Genomic DNA, 23,668 nt, shown 5'->3' on the forward strand with positions numbered 1-23,668 from the left:
TAGGCTCTGTGGTTTAACCCACAGCGCCACCCGCATCCCTCCTAGGTCTGGATTAGTGGTTCCCAAAGTGGAACAGACCAACCAAAGATCACACAGGTCCCCGTCTTTGATTTAGAGGAATGTGTGGTGGCCTAAGTCCGTGGGTCTACTTTCAGTAAAAAGAACTAAGCAGAACTCTCTGCTAAGACACTTTGGGGGGGGGGGTTCAATTCAGTTCTGCTCACAGTAGACCCACTGGAATTAATGGACCTAACTTACTCACGTGCGTTAATTTCAGTGGGTAAAATTTAGCTGAACGCCACCCTCTTCTCATTTCTCCAGCTTCTCCTGATGAAAGTGTTCCTTGGGGGGTGAGGTCCAATCACTGGAGGGTTGTAGCGCCTGCTATCGCTATAGAGACTGATGTGGGAGAGACATGTTTTGTTGCAGCTGGGGCAGATGAAGGCATCCGGCTGTGCTGCAGCTGATGCACTGTGGTGTTTCTTCTCTCTGAGCTCCTCCCAGTGGTCATTCCTCCTCTGGTCACAGCTGCGGATACGTGACCTGTCTCCAGACACTGTTGACCAGCAGTTAGGGAAGATGGGAGTTGCAGCCCCAAGAGCAGCTGGTTCCTCTATGACTACCGATGGGTTGGAGCTTCCCCGAGATCTGTTCTTTAACACCAAAGATTACCAAAAAGACCGGCAGAGGGGACATGAAAGAGACTTAAGATCTCCGGGTTGATGGTTTTCCGAGAATGATGGAACTATTGCTAGGGGCCGAAACCGGGGAGGGGAGTTGGTGAAAGAAAATTGGGAATTTAAAATGTATATAATTTGTTTTTTTCTTTTTCTTTTAATGAGAGATGGGAAAATCGTGGAATGGAATTTTTTTTTTTGACCCTAGGGGAAACGTTCTAAGAATAAGTTCAGATATATAAGTTTTAGTGAGAAATAAGATTAAATAAAGTAAAAGTGGATGGTTAATTGGTGAAAGAAAGAATGGGAAATTACAGTATAATAAGATAAGATATAAGGATAAAAATAAGGTGAAGGATTTGCTGAAATATCTATATGAATTAGAATACAAAGAGGGGAGATGTGAGGAGGTCAAGGAGATAAGTTAAGAAAGGGAATTATATTAAGGTTTAATTTGTTCTTTCGCTTTTTTTCTTTTTTGGATTGTATCTTTTTTTTCCTTTTTAGCTGTTTTTGCTTTTTTATTTTCCTATTTTTATTTTTCTTTTGGATATGTTTTGTCTTTATATATTGTGTTCTTCTTTGTAACCTTTTAAAACTTGAATAAATATTATTGGGGGAAAAAAGAGCAGCTGGTTCCTCTTCCCTACTTTAGGGAGCTTCAGATGGTGCAGGAAGAGGAGTTGCTGCCATCAGAATCCACCTCGCCCTCCAGAGTGTCATTCAGGAACTCACACCAGGACCATGCTATTATTGTTGTCTTCTGTTTATTGGCCTGCAGGTTGTAGAACCGGCTGTCCGTGTCCATGGACAGGAGCCCCTCACAGCATCCATGTTGGCTTCAGCCCCTCCTCAGGAGCAGAAGCAAATGCTTGGTGAGTTGTGGTGCGTCGTCATCCTCCATCGGCAGCTTGCCCTTCTCAGGCGCCCTGTTCAGCTAGCTAGCTAGCTATGTCTCTAGGCAAGAGTTTTAACCTTAAACTTAAAGGTGCCGCTCTGCAGCTTGGAAACTGTTTTTGGCTTCCCCCGAATATGCAGGATCCGGCCGTAGTTATTCAGTGCTGCTGGCAATGCATTCTGCTCAGCTGGTAGAGCATGAGACTCTTAATTTCAGGGTTGTGGGTATGAGTCCCACATTAGGAAAACACTACCCAAAACTATGTTGAACAAACTGGGAGACGGTTTTCTTTTCACTGTCTTTTGTGGTTCTATTGGCTTGAGATTTCATTGTGGGCTTTGCTTAGTTTCATAGGCTTTTAGCACAGATCAACACCATATATTTAAAGCACATTAAATGCATGTTTAAAGCATATGATTTCCCTCCCCCAAAGATTCCTGGGAGTGGTAGTTTAAGGGTGCTGTGAACTGTAGCTCTGGGAACACTAGTTCTATTAGTTTGTATAGTTTGATTTGATTTTGTTTCTGTATTTCTGCCCTGAGACCTTCGCTTTAAATAAAGAAACATGCAGAACCTTCAAACGGGAAACTAGAACAAACACTGGAAAGGACTTTTGCTGATTGGTATAATTACAACCTGACATTGCAGAAGGGTCTTGGCTAGGGGAAGGCGATGCTGCAGGATAGTACAGTGGTACCTCACGTTACATACACTTCAGGTTACATACGCTTCAGGTTACAGACTCCGCTAACCCAGGAATTGTGCTTCAGGTTAAGAACTTTGCTTCAGGATGAGAACAGAAATCGTGCTTTGGTGGTGTGGCGGCAGCAGGAGGCCCCATTAGCTAAAGTGGTGCTTCAGGTTAAGAACAGTTTCAGGTTAAGGACGGACAAATTAAGTACTTAACCCGAGGTACCACTGTATATTCAGTATCCTTTCCATTCTGCTTCTGAAAAGCAATTATCTCAGCAGTGCTAGCAGACTGTAGTATGAAAGCAACCTTGGCAGCTGGTTGCATGGTTCTAGCAACCATGATGACACTTTAGCTGGAGCCCTGCTTTAAGGGACTGGCTACCCAGCCCGAGCCCTGTCAATCACAGCTTTTCTCCCTAGCAACTGTGGTGGGTCTGGCAGCAGGGATCTCCAGACATGATCAAGTATCATGAGTAGCAGCTCTTTTCCTGTTGACCGAGCAGCTGCTGCTCTCCTCCACATGATCTGATGAGGCTGAGCTGCATGCCAACTGCATTTGAACCGAGAGTTTCTTAGATTACTAACAGCCGGACTGCACAGGCTCTTCCTGTGCTGCCCACCTGCTTTGGGTATTTGGGTATGCTTTGGGCATACCCTTCCTTTCCTGCCCCCATAAGTGTACATAAGGAAAGGACTTTTCCTGGAGGGATTTTCCTTTTCAAAGCACACAGCACCTCACTGTGCAAGCAGAAACTCCTGCTCTTCAATATATACTTTCCCCACAAAGAATGGTTATAGTGGTGATGGGTTGAAGGAGTTTATTTCTGTGTTCTCGCTCTCCCTCTCTCTCTCTCGTTCCTGAAAGGTAAATCTTACTCCTTGCTCGGTTGCAACAACAAAGGCCAAACTGGCCAGTGTGAAGCATGGCGTGAGTAAAGAGTGCTGGAATTAGGGATGGATCATTCTGTTTCTGGTCTCTCTCCATTTCTCCTGTGTTCACAAAATCCATCATTTCCCATTTCAATCTGCAGTTTTAAAAAACAATGCCGTGGACTGGGAATTTAACTGTACACAGTTCCCTGTTTAGGGAAGTTTTTAATATTTAATGCTGCATTGTTTTTAACACTCAATTGGAAGCCGCCCAGAGTGGCTGGGGAAACTCAGCCAGATGGGCGGGGTATAAATAAACTATTATTATTATTATTATTATTATTATTATTATTATATGCATCACTGCCAATCTTATTCGGCATTTGTTCTGTTTCGTTTAAATAATAAGCAGGAGAAATCCTGGTTCTCAACAGGTCTACATAACGTGGGCAAATAATTTATCCAGCTCTGCAAAGCCATACCCCTTGCAATACAATTAGAGATTTTTTTTGGAGTGGGGGACAACTCCCATTGGCGCCAAGCTGCTATTTCTCCACAATGACGCATTGCTGTTTCTCCAAGCGGCGGTTTGTGCAGTGACCTTACACAAGCTGAGCATTCGCTGTCACATGAAGATGCCCTCCTCTCTGCTTTTTGTTTGCACAGCCAAATTATTGACATGTGTATAGGGCTGTGGAGTTGCCTATGCAAATGTGTAGCGCTTAAAAGAAAAATAATGTATGAAGTCTGACTTGGAATAGGCAGTCAAATCTCAGTGTCAACAATGGGTGCATCGTCCACCGCACCTGAGGGCAGCAGATTAGCTTAGGGGGTGAAGAGCAGGCTATGTGCCCCACAGAGCTCTGTCTTTCACTACCTTGTTGCTACTCCATGCCCCTCCAGTGTTTGCTGCCTGAGGCAGATGCCGCACACTGCTTAATGGTAGGGCCAGGCCTGCATGCAGTCATTTAAGGAGAAAGTCTTTTACAATGCCTGCGGCAGCAGCTTGAAAACAGGGAGGATAATAAAGAGGTAGACCAGCTGTGTATCTGAATTTGCTTTCCCTTAAGACAGTCCTTCCTGGTAGATGTTTCCTTTTGGGCTGGGGGGGGGGGTACCTGCTAGATGGCAATGGATGTTAGTATCCTTATAAAGGTAAAGGGCCCCCTGACCATTAGGTCCAGTCGTGGCCGACTCTGGGGTTGCGGCGCTCATCTCGCTTTATTGGCCGAGGGAATCAGAGTACAGCTTCCAGGTCATGTGGCCAGCAGGACTAAGTTGCTTCTGGCAAACCAGAGCAGCGCACGGAAACGCCGTTTACATTCCCGCCGGAGCGGTACCTATTTATCTACTTGCACTTTGACGTGCTTTCAAACTCCTAGGTTGGCAGGAGCAGGGACCGAGCAATGGGAGCTCACCCCGTTGCGGGGATTCGAACCGCCGACCTTCTGATTGGCAAGTTCTAGGCTCTGTGGTTTAACCCACAGCACCAACTGCGTCCCAGTATCCTTATACAGTACATCCAGTTCAATTCCTGTGATCTTTTCAAGTGCTTTATTCTTTGGATATCCATGTACAATTTGTTTACCTCTTCTGCCTGCTCTCTCTTGCAACTCTGGGCCTCACCAGAACTTTTAAAAATGGTTTTTCATGTGAGAACTGAAGCATTCCCACTCCCCGGTGTTCCTCCTGGGCCACTAATATTCCTAAGCTTAAAAAATGGAATAGGGCCAGCTCCATGGGGTTTCCCCACTCTGAATGATGCATGCTTCTGTCCCTTTTGCCTGTGCACAGGTGAACGCCTCTACCCTCTGATTCACTCATTACACCCCTCCATGGCTGGGAAGATCACAGGTATGCTGCTGGAGATAGATAACTCTGAGTTGCTGCTGATGCTGGAGTCACCTGAATCCCTCCACTCTAAGGTACTGGAATTTCATGCTATAAAATAAAAACCGCTAACTCTGCCATTGCAAATCCCCAAATTTTACAATTAAAATATATTGTGCTGATTTGAGTTTTGTTTATCTGTAAAGTTTATGATATGCATACCTTCAGAATATGAAGGGTTTCTCTTTTACAGAGCTTGGAGTGGGGCTGTTTTTTCCCCCAGAAGTAGGTGATGGAGCAGAAGACTATTGGGGAACTGAAATGATCCCTAAGGGCTGGGAGATTTTGAAACCCTGGTGGGATAACTGATAGTAAAAAGACTCCACCTCTGACTACAAGTCTTTCCACTGTTGCTTTTTCCCGTTCTGCCATCCCCAGCTAAGTCCATTTCTCACCTGGTTTGTACATGTCTCTGTGTTCTAATTATTCCTGGTGCATTTGCGCCTTGAGCACATGTGGTATATGTTTGTGTATGTATCCCACATGGAAGCACATTTCCTCGCTGAGAGTAAAAACTATTTTTTTACATATAAAGTGGCAATTCACTGTAATGGTATGTCCTGACTAGTTAGAGAAAGCAGAAAAGATCATATGACACATCCTTAATGTCTCTTTTGACACAATGTGCTGTGTGTGTGTGTGTGTGTGTATGCGCGTGCGTGCGTGTATGCAGCGGTTTCTCCTAGTTTAGGCTGATTTGCAAAGACTGCATGTGCAGCCCTTTGAATGACCACCATGTTATGAGACATTCCATTCTCAATGCTAAAGGAGCTATTTTTAAGCAGTTAGTGTTTCAGCTGCATAGGCTTTCGATGCATGAATAATAACTTTAATAACTTAAGGAGATCCTTCCTGGATCAGGCAAATGGTCCATCTGGTCCAAAATACTGTTTTCCCATAGTGATGGCCACCCAGAAGGGCCCCAGCCACGGGCATGCTGTTCCTCAGCAGCTGATACTTATACGGCCTCTGAAATGTGGAGGCTAAAATGAATGTAGCCTTCCTACTAGTAAATCCAGTGGCAGATGGGACTTGTCAACTTGGGAAGGTAGTCCATCTAGGAGAAGCAAAACTCTTTATCCTTAACCTTCATTGCTATGTGGGGTATCTTCCGGAGAAGAAAAGTCTAAGGAATAAACTACACAAATCTGGAGTGGGGTCCCTAAGACTGTTGGATGGTGCCTTGTAAGCCTGTTGGATGGTGCCTTCTCTGCATTACTTTGGACCACATCAGCGAGGACGAGAGGGGGGTCTTGTTGTCTGGGCAGCCCATTCGCACTACCCAGGTTTAGCGACCCTGGAAAGTCACTTCTGTGCTGCTAACGCAGCAGTGTGACTTCACCCCAAAGGCACACTCCATTGGCTCTTGAGACAGACCTGATGCCAACAACTGCTAGTAAGTCCTCCATGCATGTGTCTAATGCCCTTTTGATAAGAACATTATGCGTTACAACAAACTGAAGACTTGGAGAGTATGCTTGGATGATGTTCGCATTAAAAACAGAATGGGGGGGGGGGAGTAAAGGCTGAGATGAAAAATTAAATCACCCTTTGAGAGCATGTATAACTGGAGGGTTGGGAGGGTGTTATTAACTGCTTTCAAGAAACCATTTAATACACATTAAGGCAGTTGAGAAAGTTGTTTTTGTTTTTTTGTTTTTTAAAAAAGCCTAACTGCATTAATGTATCTGTGTCAGAGAGTGGGTTTGGCAAGCTACTTGCTTGAGGGGGAGGGTGGGTTATTGGTTTTTTTTTATTATGTATATTGTTTTTCTCTCTTGTATTTTGTGAACTGCCCTGAGATCTACAGGTGAAGGGTGGCAAAAATGTTTAAGAATAAGAACAAGAACTATTGTAGCTCACAGGTTGGCCTTAGCCTAATTGTTTGCAAGAACATTTTTCCTTCTGTGTAATTTTTCACACCTGGGAAAATAAACTGAGCTTCTTAGATCTGTCCTCAGATGGCTACCTGAGACTGATTTTTGGGATGTCATGAAAAGACAGCAAATTGCTAATTGCCAAATTTGTTATTTTGTATTTTTTTACTCTCGGGAGGTGCTTCTGACGCTGAAAATCCAGCGACAGGCCATGGTATTATGCGTCTGAAGTTGGGGTGGGCAGGACGCCACTTGCTTTTCCATTTCAGGCTGCAAAACATCTTTGGCCAGCTCTGGCTCAGATATCTATTTCTCTTCTCTCCCCTACCTTCCACATTGGTGTGAGGAAGAGTTCTCTGTATTTCCAAAGCCTGCATACTGCAATTTTGGGTGCCAACTAGTTCGAATGAAAGAGGGCATTTTCAGTGGCTCTGCATGAAATTTGTTACTATTCCTTGACTCAAGGAACTTCTACAGTAGGATTGTTGAGAAAAATGAGCTTGCAAAGTCAGCCTTGGAACCACACGAAGATGGAGCCAATGGGCAATGAAGAGTCAGAAATGTAAAGAATCCAAGTCTTGCTGCACGAATCTCCCTTGATCTGTTAAGACAAAGCCCAGAAAGACTTTGGCACTCCAAAATGGCAATCTTAATTGTCTGAATGTACCTATAGAGAAAAAAATGAGTGAAGTTTCCTTCAGAGGCTTGGACCTCAGTGTGTGTGATTCTTTAGATCCTAAAGCAGCCAAGTGGCTTTAACACACCATCCACATCAGTCTCTAAATTGCTTTGAATGGAGAGCCTATGGCCGTCCAAATTTTGCTGAGCTCCAGTTCTCCAGCTGACTCAGCCAGCATGGCCAGGGGCCAAGGATGATGGGAGTTGTAGTCCTGCAACATCTGGCAGGCCACAGGCATTCCACTTCTGCTTTTCAGGGAAGAGTAATGCACCTAGGATTGTTAAAGGGCCTCCATGTTGATTTGCAGAGTCCATCTCAGTACAACTGGCTGTAATAAATGACTGTATGATCCTGGGCTTTGCTTTTGTAGATTGAGGAAGCTGTTGCTGTACTGCAAGTGCACCAAATCTCTGAAGCATCCCACAAGAGCAACTCGGCAGCATTTCTTCAGTGACCAAGGTGGGTTGGTAAGGACTGCACAGCGACCAAGTGACAAACTTGGTTTTGGCCAAAATATGTAAGAGGGAGGGAAGGAGAGCAGGCCCAAGCATTGCATTGGGGACCTGATGCAAAGACATGGTTCCATGTTGAGAACTGCTAACACAGAAGGACCTAGTCATACAAGGTCATCTGCTTGGCAAGGTGAGGGACAAGTAGGAAAGTGTTGCAGCTGCATGTGTGAAGCTGACACTTTCTGCTTCACTCCTTTTTAGGATCCGATTGGTACTGATCAAATGACTACTTCGACTTTGCCTGTTTCTGCAACCGTCATGTCTACACTGCTTGTGCAGCAGCTTCATTGTTACCATAAATTTGCTGCACGTGGTCTGGATCTCACTCAGACTCAGTGCCCAGCCGTGGTCCCAGACTACTCTAGGCACAACTAGTGGATTATCAATGGGCAAATTGAGCTCCTCTTCCCATTAGTCAGGATGGCTACATGAAACTTCTCTGTGCATTCTAATTTAGAGTTTCTCCATTTAACATATGCGTTTGCACAGGTGGTTAATATATATTCTGTCCAACTATTTACTGGTATTGGGGGGAGGGGTATATGTATATAAATATTCGTGCAAAAATCTAGCCTTTTTTGAATCACTTTCTTTTGTGCACTTAAGAGTCGTTGCAGCTTCTTTTCCCACTAACATTGTATTCACACTTTAAAGAGTATTTTCACAGGTGCTTTTCTAGTAACTGCTTGTATGGGAAGGATATGTTGTAAGAATGATGTGGAACAAATTGGTTCCCACATTGTGTTAATTTATCGAAGCTGGTCATTTTTAAGTAGCCTTAAGCTTCAACCACCACTGGGGCCTGTGACACTATTTTATTTGTTCGTGCTGCTGTTGATATGATAAAGGAAATGAAGCGTCACTTCCTTTATCATCAAGTCTTGTGTCAGTGTTCACTGTCTAACATGGCACTAACAACTACTCTGCTCAGTTGCATAGATCCATGGGCTGCCAAAATTACTGGGACAAACCATTGTGAGCTCGTTTGTTTTAAAGAAAACCAACTGGTTCTCATACTTGACACATGTAGGAGGGGTTTTTGAATTGCATTTTTAAATAACTCTTATAGAGATGCGAGAAATGAATTCCTGCTCTCCTTAAAAACACTTTTCTTCTGCACTGTGTCATGCGCATATCCTTTTTTCAACAGCCACGTGTGCATTCTGTAGAAATTGAAATATTTATATGTACTGTTACCTTTGAGCTGGGAAAGAAACTGTGACTTGTTCAACACATGCCTTATAAACTTCATATCCTGGTAGCACATTAATATATGACTGTTCTCCTTTATAACTTGGGAGTTAGTTAAATTGTCCCAGGAGCCCAGAGAGGGGGTCACAAGCAGGCACTTGCAGTTGGCCCTACGCTGCAAAGTGGACACAATTAATTTCCTTTTGACAACTACAAGTTGCGCAACCAAACATTTATTTAAAAGTTCAAAACACCAGAAGCATAGGCTGATTTTAGTTTTCTTCCCTCAATATTTCCAGATGGATGCGAGAGGCAGCTGTTACTAGACTCTGCTGAACAGTGCAACATTAAGAATAATGGTTCCCTCTAGGGTATTTGGTGCCTAGCCTGCTCTGTGCATGGCTGTGTTAAAGAGACTATATGCAAAACTCTCCCCCCTCCAACTTTAAAACGGCATGAGCTCTAAGGCAAAAGAAAATGGGGATTGTCTATCTTCTCACTAATACAAGGTTGAGGGACTGACTGCAAAGCTTGCTCTGGAGGGCAGGCTCAAAAGAGGCTACATACATTTTTTAGCTATGAAATTTTGAGCCTAGTTTTCATAAAGAGCAGAAGAGCTAGTAAACCACTGCCTGGACACTATCAGAGTTCAGGTGAAGCCTCTTGCAATAAATGCCCTTCTATTAAAAAAAAAATGTATAGAAGCAGGTGATGGAGAAGGCAGCTGCCATTTCATTATCTGCTACAGAGCTGGGGAAGTGGTGGCGCTCAAATGTTGCACTCTCAACTCCCGTCTGCCCTGGTCAGGGATAACAGGGGGGCACAGGTCACTCTGCAGAGGGATTCTTCGTAGTAAGAAACATTCTACCAGATGGGTACCTTACCTGTAGTCTGGAGTGCTGGAAGCAACATCAATTTTATCAGCCGCTATTCATAAGGAGGTCTATGAGCAGGAAGGTAGGCAAAAAGTTTTTGTACATGCAGATAGCTCTACTCTTGAGGGCATGTTCTTTCTATATGAAGCAGGAAAATTGGCTATGCCGGTCTACTTTCTGGGCTTCCTGCCCTCACCCCCAGCTGAAAGTTTAGCCTATAACTACTTTCAAACATATATCAGAGGAGGGAGTGTCATCATAAAGTAATAGGCGTGTAAAAAACATAACAGGCAATCAAGCTAAGCATAAATGAAACAGCCTAATCTAACAAAGAACGCAAGTCTGCAAAAGGTACACACAGCATAAGAGCAGCACAACGTACCAGACTCTTTGGTAAAGGATAAAAGCAGCATTAGATTTCTAAAGAACATTTCGAAGACCAGAACGCTCAACTGGAGCCTAGTGCACAAAAGTTAAGGCAAAGCAGAGACTACTTTTGAAAAACATACATCCGTCAGCCACTGTGTCAGTCCAAGCCTTTAGCTTGCAATTGTGCTGCTACCTACATGGATAAGCAGCTACAACCAGAGGCTTGCAGTTCTTCGCTCTGCAAAACACACCCACCTACCAAAAAATATCAGTTAAGTGCCGCCCTGTCTGCTATAATCTCTTTCTCAGTGAGTTAAGGTAATTTTTGCTAGAATAAGGGGCTTGCAGTACAGCTACCACTCTGGAAATTCTATTAGGAAGTTGTGACTCTCAGAAGGTCACACTGAACTTTTGGAAGCCTTTATAGGAAGAACAAATAACTCTGATAAAGCAAGGAACCAGAAAGATGCCAACAGGTCTGAAAGGTGAATTTTGCATCTGGCTCTGCATTCAGGCTGGTCCCTGTGATCATTTTTTTAAAAAACAAAACGAAACAGGAAATGTATCTTCAGAAGAGCATGGTGTTGCCTTTAGCCTCTCTTATTTTAAGAGTTATTTTAATTCTTGCAGTAGTTTCTGAGCAGCACTGTTCTTTGGTTCAATTTTCAAGAGGCTGTTGATATCCGCTTTACTAGATCTGTAGTCCTGGAAGTAAAGAAAACATGTAGATATTTGGCAGGAGACAAATAAATGTGCTCCCGAGAAACCAGCTCAGGAAAACTTGGAGAAAGCAAAAAGTGGCACCTCTACATTTAATAAAAATCTTTGGAATTTAGTGCATTCGGGAGCACTGCCACTTCTACAGCCCCATCCTCTATCTCATGGTTTATAACGCTACCTGGTATCCTTTGCAGCATATGGGCACCAACAACTCCCTGAATTTAGTGTTGACTTTAGTAAAAAAATGCTTTTGATTACTTTTTGGGATGCTCTCAATTCCCCCCACCCCCTTGATGACCCCAATATCCTGAGGAGCCTACCTTCAGCTGTTGCCCCAAAGCAGCCACCTTCCAGATGATCAACTCCCTTACAAACCTCTGGAATGGGAAGACAGAAACCTCTAACCTGCCAGCAAATTTGGCCCACCCGGGGGTCCACTTTAGCTCACAAGGCCATTTTCATTGGTGACGTCAGCTGATGGGAAAAGTTTAATCCTGCACTGGCTGCAAACCCTGTTCTTGGCAGTGAAGAGGATCACAAAGCCAAGGCAGCAGGATTTAATCCCTGTTCATCAAGAGACGAATTTGCAAAACATTATCTGAAGCAGCTCTGTGCTGCTTCTCTAAGCAAATGGGAGAAAGGAGCCTGTCCCACCACCCATTTGCTTAAAGTTTGCAAAGGGCTTTAAAACCAATGTGGGTTCCCAAGCAGCCAACATCCAGCTGGCTGTAAAGCACTTGGAAACCAGATGCAAGGGATTTTGAGAGGTGGGTGGAGCTACCCACCTATCATGTGATGTCACAATGACATGGTATGATTGATGAAGATCTAGCCACTGGAGCCAGAAAGGTTCCCTAGTCCTGCTCTGGAGCAAATGGGGTGGAACTGGAGAAAAAGCTACATATCTGCTTGAAAATAAGCACTTTCCATACTGTAACTCAGTGACCCAAAATTATAGGAAGTTCCTTACCTTGAGCTCTTTATATGCTTGTGCTCGTCTGTAAAATGCTTTGACATTCTTTGGGTCCATCTTAAGTGCTTCTGAGCAATCCTGAATTGCTTCCTTGTACTGCTTCATATTCAGGTAGCAAAGAGCCCTACAATGTATGCAAGGAAATATAACAGTCTTTGGAAACAACTGCTATGGAAATCCTGAATTTGTAATGATCTCATACACCTAATAAAGGGTGCTGGGGGTAGGTGTTCAAATGCTCAATTTTTATTTTGAGACCCATTGGCTTCTCTCATAGAATGATTGCTCTTGGCAACTGATAAGTAGAATGAATGAATATTGCCAATACAATGGTCAAGTCCAACATCATCAACTCAACCATGATTAAGTTGTAACAATGCACTTCTAAAAAGCTTGCTTTTCACACCCCACCCAAAAACTGTCTTGACTGCAGTTTTCCTGAATGAGCTAGACTGCCAACATCATCAGCATCAACATCATCATCTTCTCCTGCTTCTAAATGCAGCTGCTTTCTACTCATCTGTAATAAACCAATGTGACTGCAGCCATTTGCACCTTGATCAATTAGGATCATCACCTTGCATATCCACATTTTTAGCTTCTGTCAACAGGTCTCCCCCCCAAAAAAAACCCCTTTTCAAGTAGACCTTTAAAGAGGCTGGAGCTAAAAAGATGTGGAAGCTGGTATTTTCAGGAAGCTGAATGCTGCACATAGTAAAACAATATACAGAGCATAATTTGCATATACTATCATTACAGAACATAACTAAACCATTTGGGAGGAAAGGACTCTACCCAGGTACCCTTAACTCCTTTAATGAAAACAGAGCCCACAGGAACATATCAGCCAAAAGAACTAGGCTTCATGAGGATGACCTGTACTTGTGCATCCAGGCTGTTAGCAAACACTGGGTCCTGGAGTGTCCAATACCTTTCCATCTATCTATTGTCTCCCCCAATGGCCCCTTTGCAAACTCTCTCATGGCCCCTACAAGTATGACCCCCAACCTACTGTTGGCTTATTGAAACCTAGCCTCCATGAGCTGCATGAATCAGGTATTGGCCTCTTTAGGAGCACAGAGAGACTGATAATTCCAGAATTAGTAGTAAGGGAGAGCTCTTCCTGTTTCTGTTCTCGGAGACTCTGACTGGCCCCATCAAAGCAGGTTATGTTGTGAACTGCCCTGAGATCTACGGGTACAGGGCAGTATGGGAGTATAGGAGGGAAGCAGGGCAGGCAAGTGTATGTTACACTTGAGTAAAAATGTCACAACCCCAAAGCATCCCTATTGACCATATTTGCATACAGCCGTAAACCAAAATCCTGGCTTAATAACCTAAGATATATGAGAGTGATGAGCACCTTCCCTTTTCTGCCACTTTTTCCCCTTCCCTTTGCATGAAACGCAGCAGAAGTCAGGATGCAGCACTAAGCTATAGCTCCCTGTTTCTTGCAACCCAGAAACTATTGTTAACAGCTCCAAAACAAGCCAGAATATGAAGCCAACTTTAAATTGTGCATTTTTGGCATTTTATGTGCAAATGCAGCCATTATCTTCCACCCACATTACAGTTTTAGGATTGGCAGTCAAAATAGTTTCTGATACAATGTGCTACAGCGTAATTTGAGGGTGTATACCTGGACCTGTCAGGGACGCAGGTGGCGCTGTGGGTTAAAGCCTCAGCACCTAGGACTTGCCGATCGAAAGGTCGGCGGTTCGAATCCCTGCGGCGGGGTGCGCTCCCGCTGCTCGGTCCCAGCGCCTGCCAACCTAGCAGTTCGAAAGCACCTCCGGGTGCAAGTAGATAAATAGGGACCGCTTACCAGCGGGAAAGTAAACGGCGTTTCCGTGTGCGGCTCTGGCTCGCCAGAGCAGCGATGTCACGCTGGCCACGTGACCCGGAAGTGTCTCCGGACAGCGCTGGCCCCTGGCCTCTTAAGTGAGATGGGCGCACAACCCCAGAGTCTGTCAAGACTGGCCCGTATGGGCAGGGGTACCTTTACCTTTACCTGGACCTGTCAGATGGTTACATTAGCTTTACCTGTTAGTGTACGTTGCACCTTCCAGCTTATGGAGTTTTAAGCTTTCTGTGTACTTCTCAACAGCTTTTTTATAGTTTCCCTTCTTTACAAGCTCATTTCCTTCCAGCTTCAACACATTTGCTCGATCCATTGTGGCAGCAGTAGGCACTGAAATTCATTTCAAGAAAAAACACAGTGTAACCCTAAAAGCGGCTATGACAGAGGGCCATACCACAAATAAAAATTCAGTCCTTGATGTTTCAGAGGGTGGAACTATAACAACTGAAAGTCAAATTATTATGTTAGGATATACTTGTTAAAAGCTCCTTTTGAAGATGGCTCATCAAGGACACAAATTTAATAGCTACTCAATGCCAACACAAACAGCTAGCCTTTTGTGTTAGGTAGTAGTTCCAGCAAATCTCAGTGGGTCCATGAAAAAAAAGTGTTGGAGAAAAAGACTGTGCTGCAGTACCAGCTCTACGGAGCTGACAATGGGAACAGGAAACATATAATAGAAGCATATTCTTCTCTAATACATGGAAATTGAGGTATATACACAAATGAAACTGTAATTTGATCAGGTCTGGGCTGCTTGTGATGCAGCAAGCTAAATGTAGCACAGCAGCGAAGTTATGGAGAGCATCTGATAAGTTTTGAAAAGTCTGTTTTTTATTGCTGAGACAAGAGAACTAGAAAGGGTGGCTGGGTGGGTATGAAGCACATGGCAAGCCACAATGCTTGACTGATGGGCTGTGTTCAGTTTGGTGGTCTCAAGTTCTGCAGATGAAGTTGTTAAAGTGTCCCTAAGCCCCTATTCCCACCTCAGATTCCAGGTGGTTTCTCTAAACTGCCTAGAGTTATCAGAAAGATAATGCCAGTTGGAATTTGGATGAGTTAGTTGAGGCTCTGTGTGCTCTGTCCCTCATTCTCATCCCTAAAGCAAAAGAACTACTCACCTTGCTTTGTTCCTGCAGTAGTGTTTTCATTGCTTCTTGTAGAAGCTTCTTGGCTTCCAGGTGGGGGCTCCCACCGTCTCTGAGCAGAAACTGGAACAGATGGGATGGGTGGGAGCTTCTGCCGCCACTGAAGACCATCTTTTTCCAGTAAGGCTTTGGTCATTCTGGAAGAGGACAGTTATTAGTTTAGCCATTGTTTGACAGTCACCTTCCCATAAAGAGATAGCTAGCTATTATGATTTATACACCTCTAAAGCACAGAAGTTCCATTCCTAGATCTGGTTGCCTGGAATATAGACAAGGATCTATGCTTATTTTAACAAAGGTGGGCTGAATCTTAAACGATATCAAACTGTTCTGGAACAACATAGAACCTAATTTGAAAGGAGCAAGAATGATCTAAAATACACATTAGAAATTTTTTTGTACATTCATTTTGAACACAGAGCAGGGGATTACCGATTGACTCCATCATGTGCAGCTTGTACAGTGATATCAACCTGTAACACAGTTTTGTAGTCCACGTAGGCTAAATGATATCTCTCAAGAGCTTCATAGGCTGCTGCGCGCCTCAACAGGGGCTTGATTCCAAAAGGGACCAGATCCAGGGCCCTAAAATCAGCAGAAAAGATTACTGGATAAATAAAAGTTAAACAGCAGAATTTACAATGTTCAAACTCAGTTGGCGGAAGAGGGTTCACATGCACAGCAAATATTTATCAAAATTTCAAGTATCTGGCGAGTTTGGGTGTCTCTTGGGCTCTGCAGATAAAATGTACAGTACTATAGAAGCAGGGGTGGGAAACTCGAGGCTCAATGGCTGTTGCCGGACTTCAGCTCTAATCTGTCCCAGGAAACCTGGCCAATGGGAGTTGTAGTGAAGCAACATTTGTAGGCCACAGGTTCTCCATCATATAAAAGTTATTTGAGCAAGCCACACCATTTCACAATGAAATTTTCCATATGCAAGAATTGTTCAATCAATCCATCAACCTTTGATGGATGGTTTAGAACAATTGGGTCTGGCTATCACTTTCACTGTCTCTCTATGTGTGTGTGCGTGCACGCGCGCGCCAGTATCAGTACTCAGCAGAGTTACATCTCAACGCAGCTCCTTCCTTACAAATGTCTTCAGGGTTGAAGGTACACACAGGCAACAAACACTTGGGTACGCCATAAAGATTCAGTGAAGTGCAGAAGTTTACTTGACAGGCCTAAATGCATATTGGTAGCAAATATATACAGACATTTCACCACTGCCGTAGTCAAGGCATGCTTAGAGTCCAAGACTAACTCTCCGCTTCTCTCACCACAAGGCGCAAGCAAGAGACTCACAACAAGTTACACAGAACCAAAGAACAGTTCCCACAGAAAACTTCCTTGCATAGACAAAACAATCTTAGCCTTCTGCTTCTTCTCTGTTCTTCTCTGTTTCTGGAACAAATGATTCTCACACACAGAGAATACCCAACAAGATTAATGTTATCTTGGACAGACTCCCCCCTTCTTTATCTATGTCTAGCTGTCTATAGCAGCGGCATCACACATGGGTGTTCCATTCCAGAAGTAGCTTGTACAGTAAGTGCAAAATTCTGTCCCACCAAAATTTCGTGGCTGCTGTCTGGCAAGCTTGGGGGTGGGGGAGCCCCATGCAGAGGCCTACCCCATGTCTCTGTGGTCTTGCCTCAATCTTGCACATGTGGTGGCAGCACTGAGAGGGTGCATGTAGTCTTTCTGTGTCTCCACTGCCTTCCCTCACATCTGCAGCTGCAGAGGAGCATTGAGATGGTGGTAGCAGCAACCCAGTTCCCTCGGCTGTGCTTACCAGAGGGGAAGGTGGAGAGATGAAGGTGGAAGGAAGGCAGACAGAGACATGCAGGCAGAAGCTGCAGCTCCATTCCTGCCTTTTTCTTCTGCCCAAGCCTCTGTCAGTCTGCCTTCATCCTTCATCCCTCCCCCTCCACTTGCAGCCATCCCTGTAAGGCTACTGTTGTCGCTTGAGGCAATGCCCTTGCCACCATTTCCTTTCTAGCGGTCACAGCTGTGTGTCATTGAATTTGTGCAAGTTAAATGTGCATGTGATGCTACTACACTGTTTTAAAATATATATTGAAAAGTATCCATATGCTGCTGCTTGCTTGACAATGGTTTGCAAGGAGCAGATGAAAGAAAATGAAAACACAGCAAGATAAATACCACAAGAAATGAATTATAGGCCAGTTACTGCATCCAAAGATTGCAGAATGTGATTTTTTCCCCCACAGCAGCAACCTTTTGCTGAAAGCAGTAGGGGGAGGGCATTTGTTTATTTGATTCATTTATCTTAACAATTTATTTATCCAAAAATAAATTTGAAATTCAAAACCTACAACATGGGGAACACAACTAAATTGAAATGAGTAAAACTATTTAACCAGCTTAAAATACAATGATTTGAAATGCCTGGTTACTGCTGCTGGTTTGAAAGAGTCACATTAACAGTCTTCTGTCCTCCACCTATATTTTGGGAAGTTTAGGAATGAACACTGGAAGATAATCCTACTTCCAGCCAGCAGGGACAACAGAACAAATCCCCCTCTTCTCCCCAGCAACTCTGTGGGCAAAGTGTGTTGTGCTTCAACCCTGTCTAATATTCTCTACTTGTAGAGAGTGGGTTCTGAATAGGCTGAGTTGGCCCTTTATGTAACCAGGGTCTGAAAAGCATCTAGCGGTAAGAGGAAGCAATGTATAGGAATATGTAAACTAGACTTCCATTCTCTTGTCCTCAGGACAGAAACTACTTACTCGGAACAATCCTTAATGCAGAGACTACAGTTTCCATCTTTCAAATAGCAGGCAGCACGATTGGACAAAAGAACACTTCTCTCTTCTGCATTTGCATCCCCTAGATATAAAAGGGAACATTAAGTCAGATTTCTAAGCATAAGTACCTCTGGTGCTAAGCAGGGTGTAGTGGGATTTGGAGATGCCTCATCTTCTGCAACAGAGATGGGGAACATGTGGTCCTCCAGAACGTATTGGAATACAACTTGTATCAACTTAGCCAATGGTCACAGGTGATGGAAGATGTAGTACAACATCCGGAGGACCCCCTCCTCTGCAAGATGCTTCTTGTTACCTTGTGTAAAGCTTCAAGACCAGTAACTATGATGGAGGTGAGGGCAGAGGTCACAACTGAAAAAAAATGTTAATGAATGGGGCGGCTTCTTAGTAACATCACTAAACCATCATTAACCAGCACTCTTACCATTTTTTACTGCACTATAAAGAGAATATTGAATCCTGATTGTCTGCAGTGTCCCTTATTTGAACATGATCTTTGTGCTGTCCCCTCTCTATCCTCATTTACTACATTTCTAAGGTCACCTTCAAAGAGCTCAAAGCAGTATATATGGTCTCCCATTCCCTATGCATATGGTCTCACATATGGTCCAATTGCATATTTTATCCTCACAGGAGACCTATGAGGCATGTTTGGGCTGACAATGTGTGACCGATGCAAATTTACCCAATGCTCTTGGTGGGTTTGAACTTGGGGATGAGTGTAACTCAGTGACACACAAGCTTTGGCTCCAGAAGGTCCTGGCATCTCAAGGTAGGGCTGGGAAGGCTCTTGTCTAAAACCCTGGAGCCAATCAGCACAAAGAATACTAAGCTAGATGAACCAATGGCACTGCCAAAGAAAGCAGTTGCATTGCCAAAAGAGAGGGTAGGAGGTGGCATAAGCTTAATTCACAGCTACAGGTGCAAATTTAGAAAAATAATTACTGTAATTTAAATCCAAATATAATACATCTAACTTATTGTTGAAAAACTGACAGGCAACCTGTGTGTCTTGTTCAGTCTGCTGTCTAGATGCTGATGGACAACTTCAAGGCTCCTGCTCTCCAATCATTATTTAGCAAGATTTTTACTTATTTGTTAAGCAGCATATCAAATTGGTTCACACAAAATGGTATAAAACAGTCATTAGGTAGCCATAAAACACTTCAAAAACAGTAAATATATTATCAGTATATACAGACTTTTAAGAACAAGGAGACATAAATGAAAATAATGTCTAATTAAAAAAGTTTAGGTGTTATGAACAGTACAACTAAAGCACCTGCTAATATTCATAGGATTCTTTAAACTGGACTTAGATTGCATAGCCCTTTAAACAGAGGACACCATACAGAGGACTGTACTTTTTAAAAGTATTGCTATCATTATACAAGTTTATAAACCACTTCACAGTGGCTTACATAATGAGACCAGAACACAGAAACACAAGTTCTAACAATAAATCAATTCAACAAACTGTAAAACAATAACACCATCCTAAAAACTCTGAACACAATTACAGTGGTGCCCTGCAAGACGAACGCCTCGCAAGACGGAAAACCCGCTAGACGAAAGGCGAGTTCCTGCAGGTTTTCTTGCGAGTTCCCGCAGGTTTTTTTTCGCTCCCCCCCTTTCCTAAGCCGCTAAGCCACTTATCAGCTGTTCCGCTGATAAGCCGCCTCTCAGCTGATCGCTAAAAGCCGCTAGACCGCTAATAGCGCTAATCCGCTAAGCCGTCAATGGGCTTGCTTCGCAAGACAAAAAAACCGCTAGACGAAGAGAATCGCGGAACGGATTAATTTCGTCTTGCGAGGCACCACTGTAAACTGTTTATCAGATATAAAATTGATCTTTCATAAATGGCTGGGAAAACCCCAGGGAAAACCTATTAAACAGGACTGTCTTCAGCAGATGATGTCTAAACACCATCATGCTAGGCACCCATCTGATTTCAACTGGAAACTGACTCCTGAGAGCTGGAGCTGCAGCACTAAAAGTAGGACAGTTAGCCATTTTAACCAAGGTTAGCTCCCTATAATCTTACACTGCTTACTAGTGTCAAACTATCGCCCACAAACCTCTTTCTGGGTGTTCCTGTAGGCATTTCCAATGCAGATTTCTTTGTAATTGGGTATGGAAGTGGAATAATACAATGTATGCTGTCTATAACTAGAATAAGGATAGATGCACATGCAACTTTAAAGTTACTTTAAAATACAGGAGAGTAGGGATCCAGCTGCTGCCCATATATATATCATGTAGATTTTTTGAAGTGGAAAACTGCCAAAAAAATTAAAAAGCAGACATGTGCTTTGTATTCTTGATAGACATCAGATGTATGTCTGTAACTATTATTGGTACCTCAGTAGCGGGAAAAAGCCTGTCAGATACAGCTCTCAGAGGCCGTGTGATGTCCACACTAATGGAAAAAAGACTATAGAAAGTACAGCGAGTTTAAAAACAAAAACATTCCTATTCCATTGTCCGTGGCCCCCACCAATCCAGAGAGCCTTTCATTTCTTCAGCAAGTGTATGGCTCTTCAGGGTGTCCCCATTTCAGGATGTTTTTGCCCTCCGTCTAGAAGTCCTTCCTTTCTCATGTTCAAGAAAGCCCTGGCAGAGACTGTTAAAAACTATATATGCGGGGGGGGGGGGGGGGGGAGACAAGGCCAAAGCCAGAGCTCAGTTAAATCAACTTCTGTCCCTCACCTTAACTCTATTAGGAATGCAAGGGAAAGAAAGGAAACAGAAAGTAAAGTCTACAGCTCAGAGGCTGAGAAGGAGAGCCTAGAGAGAAGGAAGGAAACAGAAAGTGTATCTCACGAGCTGCCCAACTGCTGGCTCTGTTTTTATGTTAGTAACCAAACTTGCTCATTGTGACACAATTACTGCAGCAGACAGCCTGCTGACCTAATAAGTCTAAGGCTGTAGAGGAGCTTCAGAGACTACCAGTAACAAAAAGACCGGGCAATTATGAAGACTTAAACATCTTCCACTCATCTGCCCGCTGCAACCTACAACGTTGGGTGCCTTGTACTCCATGGGCTGCCAATTCCAGGAATATGTAGCGTGACAAAGAATGCTGTTCCATATTAATCCAGAGGACCATAAAGCACCGCTACTCTACCTAAAGAGCTGGTTTAAGAAAAAGCCCAGAGCTCCCAAAGCCAGCTAATGGGATGGAGTTTTTATATTCTGCCATCAGGTATGGTTTGAAAACTATTCCCGGTCTCCAAACGTACATAGTGGTATCCTTACTTTTGCATCAAACGCTTCAGGGTTATCAACACAACTGGCGACACAACACAAAATGTTCCTCAGCACAGGATGGTTTTATGGGGAAAAGCCAAACCACCATTACTATTAATTTCTGTATATACAAGACTTCACCTGGGTTAGAATATACAACGTTACCTATTAGTCAGGCCACCCCACCATCTAGAACTAGATACTACAATTGAGTAAAATCTCTCAGGGTTTTATCCAGCCCTAGTAAAATCCCTTTAGCTTTAGACACTGAGAAATAAACCTAAGACTTCTCTCTCACACACAACCCTACAGAGCTATTTAGGTCCCATCTCTCCTAGTGGCTTCCTCCGGGCCTCCATTTAACGCACTGTAAAATGGGTGCAGTCCTATTTCGCAGGGATGTTTTAAGGGCAAGCCCCATAAAGGCCCTTAATAACTCTGCAAATCAGGAAGTGATTCACACATGAGGAGGAGAAAAGCACAGGGTTGTTGTCATCAGTGCATGGGGGGGGGGCATTTTTTTGCAAGTTAAACATTCGCCGGTGGAATATGGCTTTGAATCCTAATACTCGGCATATACGATTCTGGATCTAGTCACCCCATTGAAGTAATTTGGGACAGGCGATATTTGAGACTTAAAAGACTGCACATAACTAAGGAATGGGTTGGGATGGCGAGGGTGGTTGGGTGGGAAGACACATAACTTGGCTAAAGACAAACGGGACGGGGGACACCCCTTTATCCCCTTTATGGGGCAAGGCAGGAGGGCACTATAGCCCTGTAGATCCCCAGCCCAGGATCCCCAGCCCTCTCTGACTGCCTTCCCTGGAAACTGAGGCCTTGCTCGGGCTTTCGCCGCCCGCCGCCAGTACCTGCTGCTTCCAGTAACTCCAGCGCCCGGCCGTAGAGGGCGGCCGCCTGGCTGTATTGCCCGTTGCGGAACTGCTCGTTGCCCGCCTGCCGCAGGTCGGCGATCCGCGACGCAGGAGCCATGAAGCCGGCCGCGGGGTGCGAGGAAGCCGGCGCCGGCTCTCGTAAAGGAAAGCAGCCGGGGCTGCAGCTTCCTCCTCCTCCTCCTCCTCCTCCTCCTCCCTCTGCGCTCGATTAAGCAAGGGGGCGGGCGCCGTCCGCCAGAGGCTCCTCCTTTTCCCTCCAGGGGCGCCTGGGCAGGGCGAGAAGCGCAGGCTGCTTGCTCTCCGTGCCCGAAAGTTAGGCGAGGGGGCGGGACGCAGCCCCCTTTAGCACCTGTTCGCTTCCTCGGGAGGAAGCCCCGACTGAGTTCGCTGCGGATTGCTTCTAAGTTTGCGTGGGAGGAAGCTGCGTCAAACTCAGTGGGACTTACTTCAGAGTAAGTGCGCCTCGGAGGCTCCGGCTGCAAGCGCCTTCCTTCCCCCGGTAATGGCATAGGACCGGTCTGCTTTTGTTCCCTGCTCCCCCCCCCCCAACCTTCCAAGATGAAGATCGGTCAGATGACTTTTCAGTTTGGAAGCGGCAAAGGGCTTGATCCAACTTTTCAGTTTGGAAGCGGCAGAGGGCTTGATCCAACAAGCCCAGTTGCGCTATGGGGCTACAATCTTGCGCACGTTCAATAGTTGGGAGCAAGTCCCTAAAAGTGCTTGGGCAGGAGATTCATACGAGGCAAAGTCTTGCAGTCCCGTCCGCGTTTGTGAGCTAATTCTATTTAACGCAGGGGACCTTTTTATTTTCACACGAGATGATGGCTGCTAGTTAATAGAAGTTTATGCCGCGATCAATCTTGTTCTCTTGAGTACAGGCAGCCCAAGTCCTTCGCATGTTTACTGAGGAATCAGTCCCAAAGTCAACGGGCCTTCCTAGAAAGTGGCTTTAGGATGGCAGTCGTGCTGCACAATCTTAAAGTTAAGTCCTACTGTGTAGTGATTTGAGAGCAGGACCCGGGAGACTCCAAATCCCTCCAGCCCTTAAGTTCATTATATTACATTTCTGTACTGCCCTTCATCTGAGGATCACTGGGCCGTTTACAATATAAAAACACAAAAATGTGTAACAGTAACAAACAAAAACAAAAGCACAAACACCGGTTTAAAAGGCCATAGGTTGCTCAAATAGTCTGGGAGAAGAGGAATGTTTTTTGCCTGACATATGAACGATGCTGTGCCTGTCCCCATTTCTCTAGTTCAACCTATGCTGTTGCAAAAATACAATGGAACCAGATACTGACCTGGTGGCTCCTTTGAGTAAATGCAAGGAGCAAGTGTAATGATCATAAATATGACCTGCATCCAGGTGAAGATAGGATAAGTGTATTAAGACACAATCCTTTAAAAAAAAGTATACAAGCATCTACTCAGAACTGAGCAGATTGGATTGCTGTGGATTGCAGTGTGGAAAGGATAAAGCATAGAATGTCT

General features: G+C 44.3%; 3 protein-coding genes and 1 long non-coding RNA gene across 5 annotated transcripts in view; 2 read left to right on the plus strand and 2 right to left on the minus strand.

Moving 5' to 3' along the window:
- PABPC1L (poly(A) binding protein cytoplasmic 1 like) overlaps window positions 1–11,085 on the plus strand; it is a 33,125-nt gene extending 22,040 nt beyond the window's left edge. The window contains exons 13-16 of the mRNA XM_079979277.1: window positions 1,459–1,552; window positions 4,933–5,063; window positions 7,955–8,043; window positions 8,298–11,085. Coding sequence (XP_079835403.1) covers window positions 1,459–1,552; window positions 4,933–5,063; window positions 7,955–8,038 — 309 coding nt within the window. The 3' untranslated portion in view covers window positions 8,039–8,043; window positions 8,298–11,085. The remainder of the gene's footprint in view (window positions 1–1,458; window positions 1,553–4,932; window positions 5,064–7,954; window positions 8,044–8,297) is intronic.
- The window catches only part of LOC307218075, a 343,388-nt gene that overhangs the window by 238,817 nt on the left and 80,903 nt on the right, over window positions 1–23,668 (minus strand). The gene's annotated exons all lie outside the window — the stretch shown is intronic.
- Window positions 9,505–23,610, minus strand: TOMM34 (translocase of outer mitochondrial membrane 34). 2 transcript variants are annotated; one of them, XM_079979894.1, is made up of 7 exons: window positions 23,479–23,610; window positions 17,991–18,090; window positions 15,666–15,818; window positions 15,207–15,370; window positions 14,268–14,415; window positions 12,222–12,348; window positions 9,505–11,236 (listed from the first exon to the last, which is right to left on the minus strand). In XM_079979894.1, exons 1-7 carry the CDS (start codon window positions 23,537–23,539, stop codon window positions 11,144–11,146), a joined length of 846 nt encoding a protein of 281 aa, XP_079836020.1. In that variant the 5' UTR covers window positions 23,540–23,610; the 3' UTR covers window positions 9,505–11,143. The 2 variants fall into 2 exon arrangements, with proteins under 2 accessions (XP_079836020.1, XP_079836019.1); XM_079979893.1 differs by lacking the exon at window positions 23,479–23,610 and adding an exon at window positions 22,151–22,340.
- The window catches only part of STK4 (serine/threonine kinase 4), a 67,867-nt gene continuing 65,142 nt past the window's right edge, over window positions 20,944–23,668 (plus strand). Inside the window, exon 1 of the mRNA XM_079979551.1 lies at window positions 20,944–21,234. Coding sequence (XP_079835677.1) covers window positions 21,209–21,234 — 26 coding nt within the window. The 5' untranslated portion in view covers window positions 20,944–21,208. The remainder of the gene's footprint in view (window positions 21,235–23,668) is intronic.

This window comes from Podarcis cretensis (assembly GCF_951804945.1).
Source record: "Podarcis cretensis genome assembly, chromosome: 6".
Lineage (NCBI taxonomy): Eukaryota > Metazoa > Chordata > Lepidosauria > Squamata > Lacertidae > Podarcis > Podarcis cretensis.